This window comes from Drosophila virilis, chromosome 2 (assembly GCF_030788295.1).
Source record: "Drosophila virilis strain 15010-1051.87 chromosome 2, Dvir_AGI_RSII-ME, whole genome shotgun sequence".
Lineage (NCBI taxonomy): Eukaryota > Metazoa > Arthropoda > Insecta > Diptera > Drosophilidae > Drosophila > Drosophila virilis.
Genome location: NC_091544.1, coordinates 5,576,941 through 5,594,569, shown reverse-complemented (window position 1 = coordinate 5,594,569; position 17,629 = coordinate 5,576,941). Strand labels below are relative to the sequence as shown.

The following is a 17,629-nucleotide window of genomic DNA, read 5'->3' as shown; positions in this document are numbered from 1 at the left end:
ACTCACTCTAAATACTTTTTGTGCCAATCGCAATGTAAATTTCCACTTTTCATTCTTTTTACCAAAAACAAAAAAAAAAAAACCATATCAAAATGAGACTAAACAAAAGAAACGCAACAAAACCATCAAAACAATTTTGATTCAATCAACAAAAATATTAACGAAAAAGCAAATACCACAAAAAAAAAACCGCAGCAAAGATTGTTAACCTAAACTGTGATGAGGTGTTTACCATTTTTTCGGTACTCAACAAAAGCGTTGAGATTTGCCGCCTACGGAGGCTTTAAAATATTTGTCACAAAATCACAATTGCGATCTCCTAGACCATATGATATATTAAGAAAAAGGGCGAAGAGCTTAGTTGCACTCATTTATGTAAATCGTAACTAATCAGTTGGCTTTACGCTGCAATTCAACTAAAATAGGAAAAATTGAGGGCAAATTGGTCGAGGACATTATAATATTACATTCAAAAGACCCTTGACTTGGTATTTGCCTTCGATTAATACTTAAAGCTTAATATTTCAAAAATATCTAAAAGATATGCAATTCTTATAAAAAGTTTCTATCTGACACAGTTTCTCTCACTAAAATCAATTTTATCGTTTATCTAATACCTATATCCGCATAATATTAAATTCATAACTTCAACAAGACTTCTGAGTCCTAATATTATGTCCTTGTCCGCCATTGGAAGCACGCAAATTCCTAATGTCTTTACTTTGGTTGAGCTTGTTTTGCTTTTCTTTTGACCCCAGTTCTTATCTTTGTTTTTCGGCTGCTATCGAACTATTTGTTGACTCAGTTAAATGCGCTATAAATTGAACTACAACGACTTTGGCATTTGCTGCCCAAAAAAAACGAGGTGCACATTTCAGTGCCATTCGCCTCCCTCCAAATGTTCTTTGTCCCGCTGATAGTCACGCGATGGGCTTGCGCCTGATAAAAATAGAGGGGGACGTGCTTAAAATGTATTTGCGAAAATTGAACGTTGGTTAGAAAAGCGACACATTCAATCATTCTGCCTGACTGCCAAGATAAACGCAAGCCAAATTGAGCGTAGTATACCGAAACTTTTTGACACTGGAGAAATTAGCGCAACCAATTGCTTACAAAAATAAGTTTAAGCAGCATAGCTAACATTTGATATACTCTATTATCATAACACAAATTTACTGCAAAATATATATTTTTAAGATTTCTTTTAGTAATGTTTAAAGAAATGACTATATTGTTACCAGAATAAAAAATATAACCCATATTTTAACGCTTTTTGCTTCTTGCTTAATAGTTAGTTTGTACTAAATAGATCACTAAAATTATGTGTTTTAGTCGACCTGATTTATATTCGAATGCGGAATTTTCCTTAATAATTATTTGAGTTTGAGCCTATTTCTTTAAATGTGAATTGTGATCTTGCATTCTGCATTCGCAGTATTAAATTTTGCACCCTTGCGGCTCACAAATTTATTATGCTGCTAAAAATCTGTTAAATATTACCTCATGTTCCACAAGCATAAACTTTGACAGAACTATTATGCACCTGAAACGGGTTCTTCAGTTTTTAAATAATTTATTATTAATATCTAATCTTATTAGTCTGGCAACGATTTATGCTGTGAGGAATGGAAAACATTTTCTATAAATCAAATTTATTATTTATTATTATGATTACTTTGCTAAGATGACGATCAATTTTGTATACTTATAAGTTTATTTGCTACTTGTTTACATTTAGAGTGTTAAAAGGACTACTAAGTTTGACTCTAAAGGTTGGCCCACCCGTCTCTCCGTTGTCGTGTAAATTGGCGCTAAGCCGATGATTTAGCCTTTTTTTCACTTGAGCATTTTTCGGCTTGCGTGTGACTGCTGCTGATACTGCTACTGCTGCTGCTACTGCTGCTGCTACTGCTGCTGCTGCTGAAGTTGTTCGCATTGCGACGGCGGCGAGTAAAGTTTTCGCATAGTGCTCGACGGCGGCGACAGTATTTTTTGTGCACTTGACATGTTTTGACACGCGGAACAGGCAACGCGCCGCCTGGAAGTACTCGTTAAAATGTTCGCCAGCCCATTGGAGTTCGATATCGTGCTGCGCGCCAAAATGGCCAATGTGAATTTGGTAATTGCACTTGGTGGCACTCGGGGCTTGTCGAAATACACCTCGCGATTGTAGGCAGCAGGTGTCAGGCGACAGGTGTGAGGCGTGAGGCGGCAGGTGTAACTCACCACGTTGCCAGGCGCAACCGTAGTGGCCACTTGCACTTTCAAAGGGACGCCAACTGCCAACTGCGAAACATGTATTTGTTTGTTTATTTTTGTTGCCGTTGGTTGTGGCCATTGTTGCTTTAGTTACTAACAAGCGGCGGCCGCAAACGGGCCGCAGATGAAAAGTAATTTTTAATTATTGATAGTCGCGCACAATTTGCACGTGATTAACGCGAAAATATGTTTAATTATCAATTTTAAAGTCGAGCGCAGCAGCTCGACAATTTGGTGTAAAAAAAAAATATTGGATTACACGCGGCCAATAATAACAAGGGACGATCGCACATTTGAATAAATATTAACATAAATAAATTACAGCAAACAAACAAAAAAAAAAAAAGGAAAAATAATAATAATTGGGGGAAAAGCGAGTAAAACATTTGACTGCAATTATAGTTTGTGCTCGTTTGACGCCTGAGCTGGCAATAAGCGTGATGCTATTCATAATTGCACAATTTATTATTCCGCAGTATGCGCCGTGAGATACTCTGTCTGTGGCAAATATTTTTGCAGAATGCAAATGACATTTTAATTAGTTTATTAATCGCTTCCCGGCTGCAGCTGCAACGGCTTCTGCAGCTGTAGCTGGCGGCTGTATTGCGATTCTCGTGCGCAACTGAATTGATAAGCTTTAATTTATTTTAAAGAGTTTGCCTTTTTGAAGGTAGCTACAAAAAGCTGAATGTTTGAATGAATGAATAAATAATGCATTCAAAACACAAGCGGGCACAAGTGAATAACTCAAATTCTTTTCTTGCAGCCCCAACTGCTACGGCAGCGTGACCGTAGCAACCGCAACGCGCTGCATTATTGTGCCGCGCAGGATTTGGAGCAGACGCGCGACCTCGTGGCGGCCGCAAGCATTGCGATTGCAGCTCCAGAGCTGCTGGAGTCTGCCGACGAGGATGGCTTCACGCCGCTTCACTTGGCTGTTATTCAGGGCAATTTGGCGATGGTCAATTTGCTGCTAGCGAACAAAGCCGATGTGAACGCGGTGGACAATGAAGGCCATTCGGTGGTGCACTGGGCCACGGGTAAGCATACACTCCCCAGCCACCCAACACAACTATGTACTATATTTGCCTTCGGTACATTGAATAACAAACTGACTGCTTTTGCAGTATGTGGCGAAATTGAGGCATTGCGGGCAGTTCTGGCAGCCGGTGCAAGTGTGGCCCAGCCCGATGTTAACGGCGGTACGCCCCTGCACTATGCGGCACAAATGTGCGGCGCCAGCTACGACAACAAGCTGAAGTCCAATTCCAGCAAGTTGGCCCTTGAGATTCTTGGCATACTGCTGGCCCATCCGCAGAGCAGCGTCGATGTTCAGGACAAGGATGGACGGCAGCCGCTGCTGTGGGCCGCTTCGGCGGGCTCGGCCAAAGCGGTTATAGCCCTGGTGAAGGCGGGCGCACGTGTAGAGAGTGCCGATAAGTGGGTTGAGTCACCATTTGCTTTGATCTTCTGTTGCGACATTGTAACATTCTTTGCTCTCCTTGCAGGGATGGTCTCACCGCGCTCCACTGCGCTGGCTCGCGTGGCCACACCGAGTGCATCGACACGCTGATAAGCCTGTGTGGCGCGCCCACAGATCTCATAGACACCAACGGCTGCACGGCGTTGCATTATGCCGTGACGCTTGGCCATGCGGATGCCACAGCACGTCTGCTCGACTTGGAAGCGGATCCCAATCGGCAGGACCGCAAGGGGCGCACGCCTGCACACTGTGGCTGTTCCAAGGGCCAATTCGAAACGCTAAAGCTGCTGAAGGAGCGCGGCGCTAATCTTTGGCTGCGCAATGCCAAAGGTGATCTGCCAATGCACGAGGCGGCCGCCTCCGGCCGACGTGAGCTACTCGAATGGCTCCTGTCCCAACGACCCAAGCAGGTGAACACCACAAGCAACGACGGGCGCAGCCTGCTGCACATTGCAGCTGCAAATGACTACACGGACATGTGCAAGCTGCTGTTGGACCACGGAGGCGATGTGAATGCGCTCTATCGCAATTCCCGGGGCCTTGTGCTGACCCCGCTGGACTGTGCACTGCAGCGTGGTCATCGTTCCACGGCCAAGTTCCTGCAGTCGCAAGGCGGCCAGCCATCCAACAAGCTGAGGCTGGCTGCTCGACGCGGCAATCCCTTTCACGAGAGTAACGCAGCGGATCTGGTGCGACCTCTAAAGTATATGGAAAAGGAGGAGCTGCACGATCTACGTAGCTCCAAGAAATACGTAGTGTATCTCAAGCGCAGCGATTCTGATGGTGGCCTTGCTGCTGGCGGTGGGGAGGAGCAGGAGCAAGATGAGTGCAGCTGCACGGAGCAGTCATATCGAAGGGAGCAGCGTCTGGTGCATACATGCCAGCGGCATAAGCGGCGCCAGCTTCGCCGACGCACCAACAGTTGCGGCGAGGGCCAACATAAGAAGTGCAGTGACATTTGCCGCTCCAAGAGCAACATTGAAATCAGTCGGCGCTATCAGTCCAGGGAGCGCTCTGCCAGCACCAGTGATGGCGAGAACGACGAGGATGACGAGGACTCCTGCGAGAATTGCTGCTATCACAAGCGCCAGAAACAGCGTGTCGTGCCGCGCAAGCGTTCTACACCCTCGCACAGGCCCAAGGAGCTGCCTGGCAGCGAGGAGGATGGCAGCGAGCAGGGAAAGAGTTCGCCGAAGAAGGCCGAGCACAAAGTGTCCACATCGCAGAATAAACCTGACAGTCCACAGCCACCTCAAATGGCAGGCAACGATCAGACACAGCCAGCCACGCCAACAGCTACCAAGGAGGGCACCTTTATCAAATCGCCGCCCCAGAGCGCCAAAGGCGACAAGGTAGCAGCTGTGGAGCCGGACAACTTGAAGGTGGCAGAAGGCCATGGCTTGGAGCTAACGGATGAGGAGCAGGAAATAGCCAAGTCAGTGGTTACCCAAGTGGATGTCCATCATGATGCAGAGTTGCAATCCTCAAAGTCTTTCGAGGAGATACCAGGAGGTGAAACGGCGACTGTAACCGCGACTACGCCTGCAGAGGCCGAGAGAGCTGCCAAGCACGAGCTAAGCGAGGAGGACACCAAATTGGTCACCACTGAGGTCGAACAGATGATCACAATAGCTGCCACGGCATTGAGCAGCGAGTCAAAGAGCTCTACTGAAGAAGCATCTGTCGAGAATAAATCGGAAACTGTAGAGCAAATGCTGCCATTGAATAGCGCTAAGGATAATCCCAGTGGAGATCCCGTAGCATCTGCCGAACCAACCACTGCCAGCACGCCCTTACCGCATCCATCAGCTGACGCACCAGTTGCGAAGCCACCGACAACCGAGCAACCAAATTTAGAGGCGCCGCCACAGCCGCAACCCTTAGAAACCGCAGCAGAGGCTGGCAAAAAATTGGAGCACATAGCGGTAGAGCCTGAATGTGAGAAAAAGGCGTTGCCTCCGTCATCTCCTCCCAAACCCCAAGATGAGCCCAATAATCCACAGCAAAAGCCGACAGCCGCACAGACCACACGTCCGCAGTCCCAACAGCAACAACAACAGCAACAGGTGCAGCAGCAACAGCAGCAGCAGGAACAGCATGAGCAACAGCCACCACAACGGGAACAGGAGTCAAGACGCTCCTTTACACTGCTGCCCTCCGACTCGGCTGATGATGAGCCTGCGGCTACTGTTGTGCCAGTCTCTGATGAACCCGAACGTAAATCGAGCTTCCAAGTGCTTAAGAGTGACGACTCCATTGCCGATTTGGAGGATTCGCCGCGTCCACACGATGTTAAGTACAGTGGCAGCAATCAAGTCTTTCAAGTGGTGCCCGATGGCACCGCAAGCTCCAAGCTGCCCAGTGCATCCGAGCTGGACAAGCCTGACGAATACGAAGAATTTGATGATGCCGCAGACGATGACGATGCAGATGACATTGATCCGGAGCACGACAGTGCCCTTCGCCGCTTTCTGAGCAGTGGAGCACGCCATGGTGTTGGCGGCGAACAAGGTGCCACCAGCGACGCCACTGCAGCCGCTGGTGTCTATGATGGGCTGGCCAACGGGCGCAAGCGTCGCCTAAAAAAGCGCGTGCGCAGCGGTGCCAAGACGCGAAGCAATTGGAAGAGCGCACAGGAATCGCGCGAGAGCAATATTGCCTTGGCCACCACCAGCAAAGATCAGGACTCCGGCTTCGAGCCAAGTCCGCGTGCGGAGCGCACCAAAATACCCACGCCGCGCACAGCCCATACGGCCATGCCGCGCCGGCCTATCTATGCGACCCTGGACGGGCGCTCCTGCAGCAGTCGCCTGGAGAATCGAAAGCCGGGCGATAAGGGTGCCTGTGATATGGGCGCCGTGACACGCTCCATCCAGCGGAATATTCGCAGGTGAGTCCACAGACCAGATTTCGGGTAACTGATTCGTCACAATTTAAATGGCCAGTGGCCAAGATTCATTCATTTAAATTAATCACCACGCAGTTGATGTGGCGGCAGCCTGGACTGCCTGGATGCCTTTTCGGCGGTAGATTTATTTACTTGATGCTTGATTTTAATCAAGTTGAACGTCCAACTGCCGAGCATTGAGGCTCGTGGATTCGCATTATATCACGCACGCGCCTCTGGGCGGCCGCAGCCGCCGTCCATTTAATGTAATCAAAGGGGCGGGCGCCTCAGTCTCAGTCTCTGTCCCAGTGTCAGCCGGGCCGCCTTAAAGTTAATTTAGTTGGGCACTTAGTAGCCTTGGGAACATTTCTCATTTTTTAACGTGGTCAGAGAGAGGCGGCGCCATTGTTGTCCAGGCCAACAAATAAATTGCCCAGCTTCCGGTTGCCATAAAAATGCTCGCTTTAAAGTTATCATAATGCGGTTAAAGGCAATAAACGCGGCATTAATGTCCATCCTCCATGTACTTGGGGCATTAACGATGACCCCGTGCCCACAATAGATTAAAACGTAATTTTAACAAGTGCTGCTCATTATCACATCATGCTGCATACATATGTACGAAGTACATTATACTTGAGTACATACACTTTAACATTCATGCATACATATATGTTTGTCTGAAGAATGTAGGGCCTTTTGCACTTAATGATTGACAATAATTAATTCATAATAACTTATTTATGATTGAGCCGATTAACTTTTCCATTCCCGCTATTGAGAATAGATTAGTTAGATAATATATTTTACATTGATATATATCAATAATATATTCAGACAAGAGATATTTCGGCATCCTGATCATCTTCAACAATGAATTTAATTAATTAACTAAATGTTTAAATAAGGACTTTTATAGTAAGAGAATTCCTTGTAGTCCCATCACAAGCCCATGCTTACAATCAATTGATTGAGAAAAACTGGACCATGAAACTTTTTTGCTTGCAAAATTTCGGAAAATATATTCCTACCTGGTCTGAGATAAGGTCGAAGGTTTGGTTGGTGACGTTTAGGGTTTCAGCTTGCGGGTCTTAATTCCGAATATTTAAAAAAAGAATCGGGCAAAATTTTTGGCTTTTGCCTAAAAAGTGCAGCATATTTTTTTCAAGTGCGAGTTTCGTGCTCGTGCCGGTACTAGAATAAGGGACCGCGCCCATCTCGACTATCGAGAATGTAAGCATGTTATTTATTTAATTAAAAGTAACTTTTTGTTAACTTTAAATAACTAAGACCCTTTAAAATCCCAAAGAGAAAGTTGATACCTCTTTCTATACACTATGCGCAAAGCAAAAGAGAGTATATTGATGGGACGTTATCTCCGTTGCGAAATGCTTTCCAATTGCTACACATGTTGAAATTATAAATAAACGTGAGTAAAATATGTAGGGAAATATTCGCTAAATCTACTTCTATCCTGCAAGGTAAATTTGTGTATCTTACAAACTTAAAGCTAATGTCAGAAAATTGTATTTAGAATAATTACATCAAAATAGTTTTATTAAGCCTTCTGTTGCTCAAGTTTAGCAAGTCAAACTTTGAGCTGTTATTGCACTGGAAGCAAAGTTTCCGACTGTAACGATTTTACTTGTGTTTAGATACAAATCAAAATTTAAATTAAGCTTTTGACTTTTTCTCGTTGGACTCGTACGATAACGACATGGCTATGTTATATTCCATATACGTGATTTTGCAGAGTATTTAATAGTTCGTACATTACGGCGCCGCACTTGTTTCTTATAGCTAATTTATTTTAATTTATACGAACGGCTGGAAATCTCGGAGGCCCCAGGCTCTTGTCATTAGTTGAAATGCTCATTTCCGGCAAAGAGTTGCGCATTTTAATTAAGTGGCAACGCCCACGACCCGCTCACCTCTGAGCCAACGTCCAACGCCCACCTGCGGTGAGAGCTTTGTTTATACAAAAACTGGTTCAAAACATTAAAATAGGACGCAGCTTGCAGTCGGTGGCAAAGTCGGCGTCTTCATTTACAAGGCGCTAATGCTAATTGTAAGTGGAATTAACGCAGATTAGCGGCGAATTTTTAAGGCGCAAACATGCAAAACGCAGAATTAGTTCAACGGCTGTTAGAGACCTTGTAGCGGATATCCTTTCGACGAAAGGATTAAAATGTCGATGCGAACTTGACTACATCAAATTAGTTTTAAAGCTGGTAACGTGTGGACTGTGTACTATTGTATTTCTGTTCTGATGACTTTCATTTAGGCAATTAAATTGTTTTGAGCCACGGCGGATTAAAGAGCAGCAAAAGTCAATTGTAATTGTAATTTTGGGATTTGCATAGGGCATAAGCGTAGACTTCGAAAACTTAATTAAATTTGAGTAATCACAATTTTATTAATTTCCGTAATCTGCCCCCGATGCCTATGAATAAATTTGCAAGCATTCGACACAAGTGGGTAAGAAAACGCATTTCATAAATACATAATATTTTCCACTTGACTAATGAAAATATTTACGCGGCCCGCTCTTTCGGTTTGCATAAGCCAAACTGAAAGCAACTTTTTCCGCCGAGTATAAATATCAGATGAGCGAACGAGAGACCAATGCAAATAGTATGCGGCTTATACGCAATGTTCGCCAAGTTAAACAAGCGTCTTACTCACCTCGTATAACAACATTTTTGAACAAGTCGGCAGTGTGAGTCAATTAATTCTTGTAAAATACATAAAAATCCAACAAAATCCACAAGGGGGTGGCAGCGGCAGTCAGTTGTGCTGGTTGGCAAAAACAAAAAAAAAAAGTAAATAAATAAAAAAGAAGTAAATCTAAAGCACCCGGTAGAATAATCTGGGCTAGGTGCAGGTTTGCTCTGGACTGGCGGACATCTGTGCTGCCAGCGATGCTAAACGCCATGAGAAGTGTGTAAATAGAGAATTTTATTTATATCAGTCGCATGTTGGTTGTTGTTTTATATTTTATTTTATTTTGTAAACTTTTTTTCCTGTGTACAGCTACCTTTATTTTGTTTTTCGCTTTGGCTCCGAAGAGATTAAAATTTTATCTGACGCATAAATTAAACAAATAACTTGCCAGCAGTGCGTATGTATCTCTGTGTGTGCTATGCGTGTCCCAACAACACAGGTGAGATTTGGGATTTATAATGTGCGCTCACGTAATTGACATTGTTAAATATTTGGATTTCGTTTTGCCAAGGCTCAGCCGATCTCAGCAAGGCTCAATTTTCCTATTTTATTTATTTTTCCTTTCACTTGCTAATGTGCAAGCTTTTGATCAAATTTGTTTATTCAACACACTGTATGAGCTGGTATATTATAATTGTTCAGTTTAAGTTTAGATGTAAGTAGAAACTTAGTAGTGCTATCATTTTTCATGGAGTTCAATTACCAGTGGAAGCAAAGTGTTCCAATTTCCAAGCAACTGCTTTCGCATATTTCGGGGCAGTCGCCTCTGGAATGAAAAGCTTCCATTGCTACCACCTCTCCCAGGGGAGATCCTCTTTGCAGATGCAGAGCTTTCAAGGCAGCGCTCTTCAAACTTTTGAGCTCCTGCCAAAAGCAACTTAGGCTTCGATGAAAAATGAGGCAAGAAAGTTTTCCGTTTTTCCCTTTTTCAAAAACCAAAGCCGCAGATGAAGAGCTTTTGTCGAGCTCCGTTTCGCTGGTTGAGGAACTTCCTTGTTTAGGCATGGTCTGCATGGATTTTCGCAGTCTTTCGTTTTTGGCAAAAGGGACGCAAATACATTGTACAAAAGGCTGCCCAAGTGTCCACACGCAACTGGAAAGTGAAGTCTTCTTAAATGCTGTGCACTTCAGTTTGCTTTTGCTTTTGTTTTTTTGCATTTAAATTGCCGGTGGGCACAGATTTCTTTTTGTTGTTGCTGTCGATGTTGTTGTTTTTGTTCTTGTTGTAGTTGCTAGTTCAGCTCGTGACGCACTTAATTTCTTTGCATTTCGTTGCCACTGCCGCTGTCAACAGCCGCCTGCGCCACATGCCGCACGCTCGTGCCACGCCCCCTTGGGCCGTGTTCCACTCCATCCACTTTGGTGCTGCGCGCACTTTTTGCTTGTCAAATTTGTGTCACAAACAGGATGCCGCCGGCGTTGGTGCGGCAGGGGTGGTAGGGTTTGCAGGGTTGCACGGCGGCTGGGTGTCATGGAGGCAGTGGGCGTGACAGTGAGTCGGTCACTGAAAAATGTAGCACACGAAATCAACGCGCACAAGAAAATGCAATGAAAGTTCTGCTAAGCGAACGTAAAACGGAAACGGAAATCAGCAGCAGCAGTAGCAACAGCGGCGGCAACACTGAAACCAGCGGCAAAAAAAAAAGAAAGAAAAATAAATAAAAATACAAAAAATGTGCCAAGGACACTGGTGGAAAAACTATTTGCACTTGCGAAAAAAAAAATATTAAAAAAAAAAAGGCAATCGTTGGGCAAGGCAAAAAAGTGCGAGGCACAAATAGTTTTGCAAAGGAAAGTCGAGCAAAGAATTAAGGCACAGCTGAACGAAGCCAAAGCGAGGCGTAAAATTGAAAAGCGCTGCGGCAAACAAGCAGCATTGAAGCTCCACTCGGAGACAGAGCTGAAGATGGAGATGACGGGGCGAGAATAGCCGGAGCAGCCAAATGGACGCAAGAGCAGTGGCCAAGGAGCTGTGGTTGGCCGGATCTGTTGGCTGTGGCGCAAAATCCCGCTGGCAGCTTAGCAGCCAGAGATTTCATCAACATCGTCGCCCGGTGCGGCTTTTCAGGCCAGTTTAAGGGGCAATTTGCCACGCAGTTTTTGCTAGCCAATGGCCACTTTTTGGTTGAAGCGCAGACGAATGCAGAAGAAGCAGCACTTTTACCTGCTGCCAGCTCTGTTAGTTGCCCAATCGTTGGTTGGTTCGTAGTTTTGCGCACCGTATTTGTTTCAAAGTCGAAATTGCTTCGCATAATTTCGCAGTGCACCCAAGTGGCGAACAGTGTCAAGCGGCAACTGCATAAATTGCCAGCCAATTCGCGACACTTTCCCACTCGCAGCCCCACTACCTCTACCCAGCTCGTTCGACTCAATGCATAAACAAGTTTGGAACGCCGCTCAGCGCTGCGCTGTGCTGAGTGCACTCGACAAATTTGCTCAGTTTTTGGGAAAATACATTGCCCGGGGCGCTGCCAAAAGTCTCAGAGCCGGCGGTTGATTTGCAAAGTTTCAAGTGTGCAGCCGGAGGCAGTGAGATCTTTAAGCTCAGCCAGGCAGCCGGGCAGCCGGGCCAGAACCTAACTACTTCATTATTTGAACAATTTTTAGGTTTTTGGTAAAAATTTGTCGATTGCTCTTTATGCCATGGCCTCTGGTGGCTTTAATTTCGACATGCTCCGCTTTATGTGCTCTCTCAATTATTAATACAATTTTTGTTTTGCGCGAACGCACTTTTAGTATTTTTGAAATTTTAATAACATGATGCCTTTTATTGCGCTCGCGTATTGTGCGCATTGTGTTTCCTGCTAGGGGTTCGGGTGCCGCGTTGGGCTCCTTTTGGGCCTCGAGCTATGTCAGGCACAGGCACAGAAGCACAGCAGGCGCGGCCTTTGTTTTCTTCGCAAAATATCAAAATGACAATTTACGTACATTTGCAAACATTTATTTTATGCGCTAGCTGGCAAAGCTTCTGATGATGATGAGATGCCAGAAATGGGGAGGAATAAGGACAATGCTGCGCTTTTCTGGCGATGGTTGCCATGGCGCCTTTTCCATATTTGCATGCTCTTATACTCTTTGCAGATACTACATGGAGCGCAAGATCTTCCAGCATCTGCTGGAGCTCAAGTCGCTACAAATACGCTCAAACAAGCTGAACGAAGCGGTGCTGGTGAAGCGCGCCGTTGACGACTATCACAAATCGTGCGTGCTGCTGGGCGGCGAAACTGGCACAAGGCTCCGGCGTTACAATTTCAGCGAATATACGTTTAAGAATTTTGAGCTGTTTCTCTACGAGACGCTCAAGGGATTGCAGAAGCCGGGCACCAACAACTTTCAGAACATCAACGAGGTTTACGAGGAGGCAAGTTGCCCAGATTATACTTATATTTCTACATGGCTCAAGCGACACATTCAATTGCAGGCGGAGCGTAGGCTAAGCCCCGACTACAATGCGTACGAAAAGGCGCTGCAGTGCACCACCAAGACACATCGTTGCCTCCATGCAGCCCACGCCTATACGGGCATACCCTGCGCCGCCTACAGTAAGTCAATGCCTAAGTCCGTTAAGCATTTCTTTAAAAGCGTGAAAAATGGCACCAGCCAAGTAGACAAAGACCCAGATGGTCAGACGGTCAGACGGTCAGCCAGTCAGCTGGTTAGACGGTCGGTCGAATCACTTGGCCATGAGCTGTTACAGTTTTGTTACCGCCTTCTGAGTGGGTCAAGCGGATGGGCAACATTCAAAGACAAAGATGAAAGTGGCGCGCGTGGGCGCCAAATGCGCCGACAGCATTAAAATAAATCCTAATTACGAGCAGTTTATTCATTTGGCCGAGCAGCCAAGCGCCGAGCGTATTAAAAATATTCTTTGCTTTGCCCCTTTTTGCTGGCCACATTCCGGCTTTTCAACTTTTATTATAGCTTCTATGCTGCGCGAACACGGACGCGGGCACGAAGGCAGATGGGGACGGGGACGGGGACTTGGGCCAAAGGATGCGTCCGGCTTATGCCAAATTAAAAACGCATTTTTTTTCTGCTCAAATACTGTGTACGCTCTTGATGTGTATTCGCCCAGTTAGAGCGCCCAAGACAACATTAATACCGGATCACAACCCGCTTAATCCGTCCAAATGCGCTTTGAGCGACGGCTGGCAGTTGCATGCCACAACAACAACAACAACAACAACAACAACAGGGGAGTGAATGCATGGAACATCTTCATGGCAATTGCCTTTTCAGCATTCTAGTTGAAATGTCTGCGCATTTGGCTTCATTTTCTTATTACGCTTTTTCCATTAAATGCAATTTCACAGAGTGTCCTCGCACTGCGCTGACACCTGACACATGTCTCCCCCGAGCTACCATGCTCTAGTGGCCAAACTGGAATGCAACTGGCTGTCAACTAGATGCTGGCAGCTGAAATTCATTTCGAGTGCGCTCATAAAAATGGCATTCACTTAATTAGGCCGATCGCAGCAGATCATTAATCTTAGGTTTCACTCGGATAACTCATTCTCTCGCTATCTCTCTCTTTCTCTCGTACGCTATCTGCCAGTTCCCATGATGAATCACCACACGATGCCCAAGTTTGGATTTGGACCGTACAAAAAGGCCGGCAGCGTTAGCAGTTTTTATCTGCCAAAAATACTGACCACTGGTCGCGCCTCCAGCGGGCGGGTCGGTGTTGGCGTTGGAGTCGATGTCGGCTTTGGCGGCAGCGGCAAGTGCAGCCACAAAGTTGCTCTAGAGCTGTCACACGGAAAGAGCAAACAACTAATTTCACTGCCAGCGGACAAGTTGGACAGCAATAAACGCTACTATGTGACGTTCACAGTTAAGGATTCTCCGGGGCAGTTCGCTACCAAAGAGGCGCATAAACAAAACCAACCACAACATCACCAGCAACAACAACAACAACAACAACAACAACATCCACAGTAATCAGGCTTTGCTGCCAGTGATCCGAATGGCAAGTAGCACGCGGCGTATACGTAATGCGAGATAGCCTCAGCCGCGGGCCTTCGCTGCTGTCGCCTGGCATGACTTTTTCCAAACGCAGCGTGCTTGTACGCTGCTTCTGCATCAGCCACAGAGCAACACGCATCAGCCATCACCATCTGCATCAGCATCAGCATCAGCATCAGCGTCAGTGTTGCTGCGCCAAATGCATTAAAACAATGCGACATTTTTGCTTCACTTTTTATGTCTTTTGTGCGACCGCCCGCTGTCCGACTGTTTTTGTATTTTGACTTTTTGTTCAACTCTTTTTTTGTTGTTTTCATTATTGTTGTTGCTTTTGGTTTTGTTTGTGTCCTGCGCTTGCTTCCTGTGTTTTTTTTACTTGTTTTTTTGCTGCTTTGCAGCACTTTAAGATGGCCAACTGCTGATAATGGATGATGGCGCGCAGCGCTATGCTCAGTGCTGCGGCTGTCAGTTGAAGTTGTCACGCCAGCAGCGTCAGCGGCAACAGCAGCTTGAATTACTTATGCCGCCCCCTGTCTCGCACCCCCTGGCCCTACGGCCGCTACAGCTCCCTCTGCTATGCAGCACTGTTCAGTTCAGTTCTGTTCTGTTTTGTTTGCTGTTCGGCTATTCGGCGCTGTTGTTGCGCTTTTATTTCAGTTTTTCATTATCATCATTTTTTTTTTCTTGTTTTATTTGTTATATTTTTTTTTATAAATTTTTTTGTTGCTTCTGCTATTGCTGTGTACGCTGCTAATGCTACAGATAAGCGTTGTTATTAACGCTCGGCTTACCAGCACGACGCAGCAGCAGCAAGCATGAGGAGTCGTCTCCTTGCCGCGCTTGTTGCCTTTGTCCTTGCTTAAAAGCAACAGCAAAAGCAGCGGCAGCGGCGGCGAATGAATAAATGTAAAGTATGTACCGTGCATTTCTTTGGCATTTCAACATTTTTACTTTATTTGGAATTTTATTTACTTGTCTGCTTGCGCGCCCCATTCAAGCTGTTTGTTTCTATACTCTAACCATTGGCTAAAAGGGTATGAGCATATTCCACAGTTAAATGCACAGAAGCTTTAGTAGACTTAGATGTAGATAGTCTAGCACTTTACTAAGCATGCCTGTCGGGATATCAGCCAATTATTTCGTATAATATTTAAGGCAATATCATAGTACTCAACTTGGTGGAGGTATATTCTGGCCGATCATTTGACTTTTGCAGCCGGTGTGTCTGCATTCGCTTCGCATTGGGTGCATTGTAAATGGAGAATAATTGCGTTCAGCACAAAAAGTCCAGATTTGCAAATTGTGTTAAGCGACAAACAACAAGCCATAAACAGAAAAAGGTTATAAAAAAAAATAAATTCGCTTTATAAAATAAATATAAAACATATTTAAAAAATGAAAAGCTGATGAATAAAAGCCGCGAGCTACGCGTTTTAAAGAGTTTACGTCTAGATTTAAGGCAGCTGTTGCAAATAAACGTTGGAAATGTCTATATTGAGCATGTTTTGATTGCACTTTTACACACACACACGCATCCTCATAGGAAGGAAGAGGGAGATATACATAACAATAAGCGACCGCCAAAACAATTCCGCCTGCCATGTCCTTGGCATAGATTCGCTCAGCGACTCGTCGCTTTAGCTGATTGCTCCCCTAGCAGCTGCCGATGGCCCAATGTGAGCATCTGGCAGTGCAGGACAGCCCCACGACATCCGCTGACGAGCAGCCCAACAGAAATGAAAAACAAAAAGAAAAAAAAGAACAACGGACAGGATGCTCGGCATATCTGCAGGCGCTGCAAGCCTCGACAGCGTTTGTGGCCTGACAAATTTAAGCTGCGACCAGGTCAGGATGTCTACCTGGCAATATTGGCCTGCAAAAGGCGGACATTGATGTGGTGGTGATTGGGATTGTGATTGTTATGGCTGCCATGAATGCCAAGTGGTGCCTAGTGTGAGTGAGCAGTTACAACTCTTTTAAGGGTTTTGTCAACAAGAGAATTCAATAATTGCTGCAGAGCATCGGGTGTGTTATACACCTCTACTCAGTTGCAGATGGTCGCGAGGCTAATTGAATTCAAAGCTGGCATTTACGGCCGACTCTTGGATCGCCGCCCAATTGCTGCAGCATTAATATTTCAGCAGTTATGTTCCGGCTAAGCACTTCTTTGTGTATTCAGAATGACCAAAGATTTGGCCAGCTAAACCTCGTCTCATTTGCTCATCAGCTTTAAGGTTAAGGCTTTAAGGCAAGGCCTGTCACAGAAAAGAACGCAACCAACAATTCAACAATTTTTCTGCTCAACCTACCTCATACCATACCGCCATGCCGACATTTCGATTTACGCACTTAAGTGCAAATCTGTGGATTTATCTGGCATTAGTTTGTCCTCTCTCCCTCGTTCTACCCAAGCGAAAATACAAAGAAAGTTCATGCATTTGCTGCAGAGAAGTCTCAGTAATTTTATTCCATGGCGTGTCAATGTAATAAAATGGCAGAATGCACGATGGAAAATCGGTACGAATTAAACCCTTTTTTAACTAGAACGCTTTGGCAATTTATTAACCTGATCTTAAAAAAGAGAACAAAAAGGAAACATTTTGCCAATCCACATTAGACCGGATTTCCATTCACTCCCGATTTATAAAAATTAAATAAATAGAATGCGTGTCAAGCAGGTTGCGGCATGGAGTCTTATGCTCTGAAATAGGAATTAGATAAAGGTAAACGATTCTTTGAAAATTTTTTATTTGATAGGTAACAATTATATAGTTCTGCCTAACCACATATTGCAAGGTCTCCGTCAAATATTTATGTTTTTCCATATGGCCAATTCCGCCAACTCTTCCTCTGCTCTTAGGAGTACAGGTATTGATATTAAGTAGTGCCTAAGGTCAATTATCAAGTCAATTATATGTTCTACAAAATACTTCATAAGACATGAAATGAAGATAAGAAATTACAAATCCTCAAGTGATGCAGCTAACTAATTGCAGCTCAAGCATTAAAACTAATGTTCTCTATTGAACTGGCCGAGCTAAAAAGTTGCATCTGTAGGGAAAATATGCAATGCAATTTACCAAACTAGCATTAAATTGTACTATAAACTGCAGTTGAAAAGTTTGCAGCGAGTTTGCTTCAAATTTCATTGACTCCTTTGATGGAATGAGCTACCATCCCGAGTGCAAGTCAAGTGGCAAGCCATTCAAGAAAAGCTGCTGGCCAACTCGCCGTGTAAATTAATGAAGGCCGACTAAGCTAACCGCCTTTCTGTTGTTTCGTTTACTCGCCTCGGGCTGGGCGGGAGGTGC

At 45.1% G+C, this 17,629-nt stretch overlaps 1 protein-coding gene across 1 annotated transcript; it reads left to right on the top strand.

Moving 5' to 3' along the window:
• Positions 1-2,056: 2,056 nt before the first annotated feature.
• Positions 2,057-15,808, top strand: LOC6629785 (uncharacterized). The gene is made up of 7 exons (XM_070207441.1): positions 2,057-2,119; positions 3,011-3,299; positions 3,387-3,699; positions 3,768-6,632; positions 12,435-12,714; positions 12,775-12,895; positions 13,909-15,808. Exons 1-7 carry the CDS (start codon positions 2,057-2,059, stop codon positions 14,292-14,294), a joined length of 4,317 nt encoding a protein of 1,438 aa, XP_070063542.1. The 3' UTR covers positions 14,295-15,808.
• Positions 15,809-17,629: the final 1,821 nt, after the last annotated feature.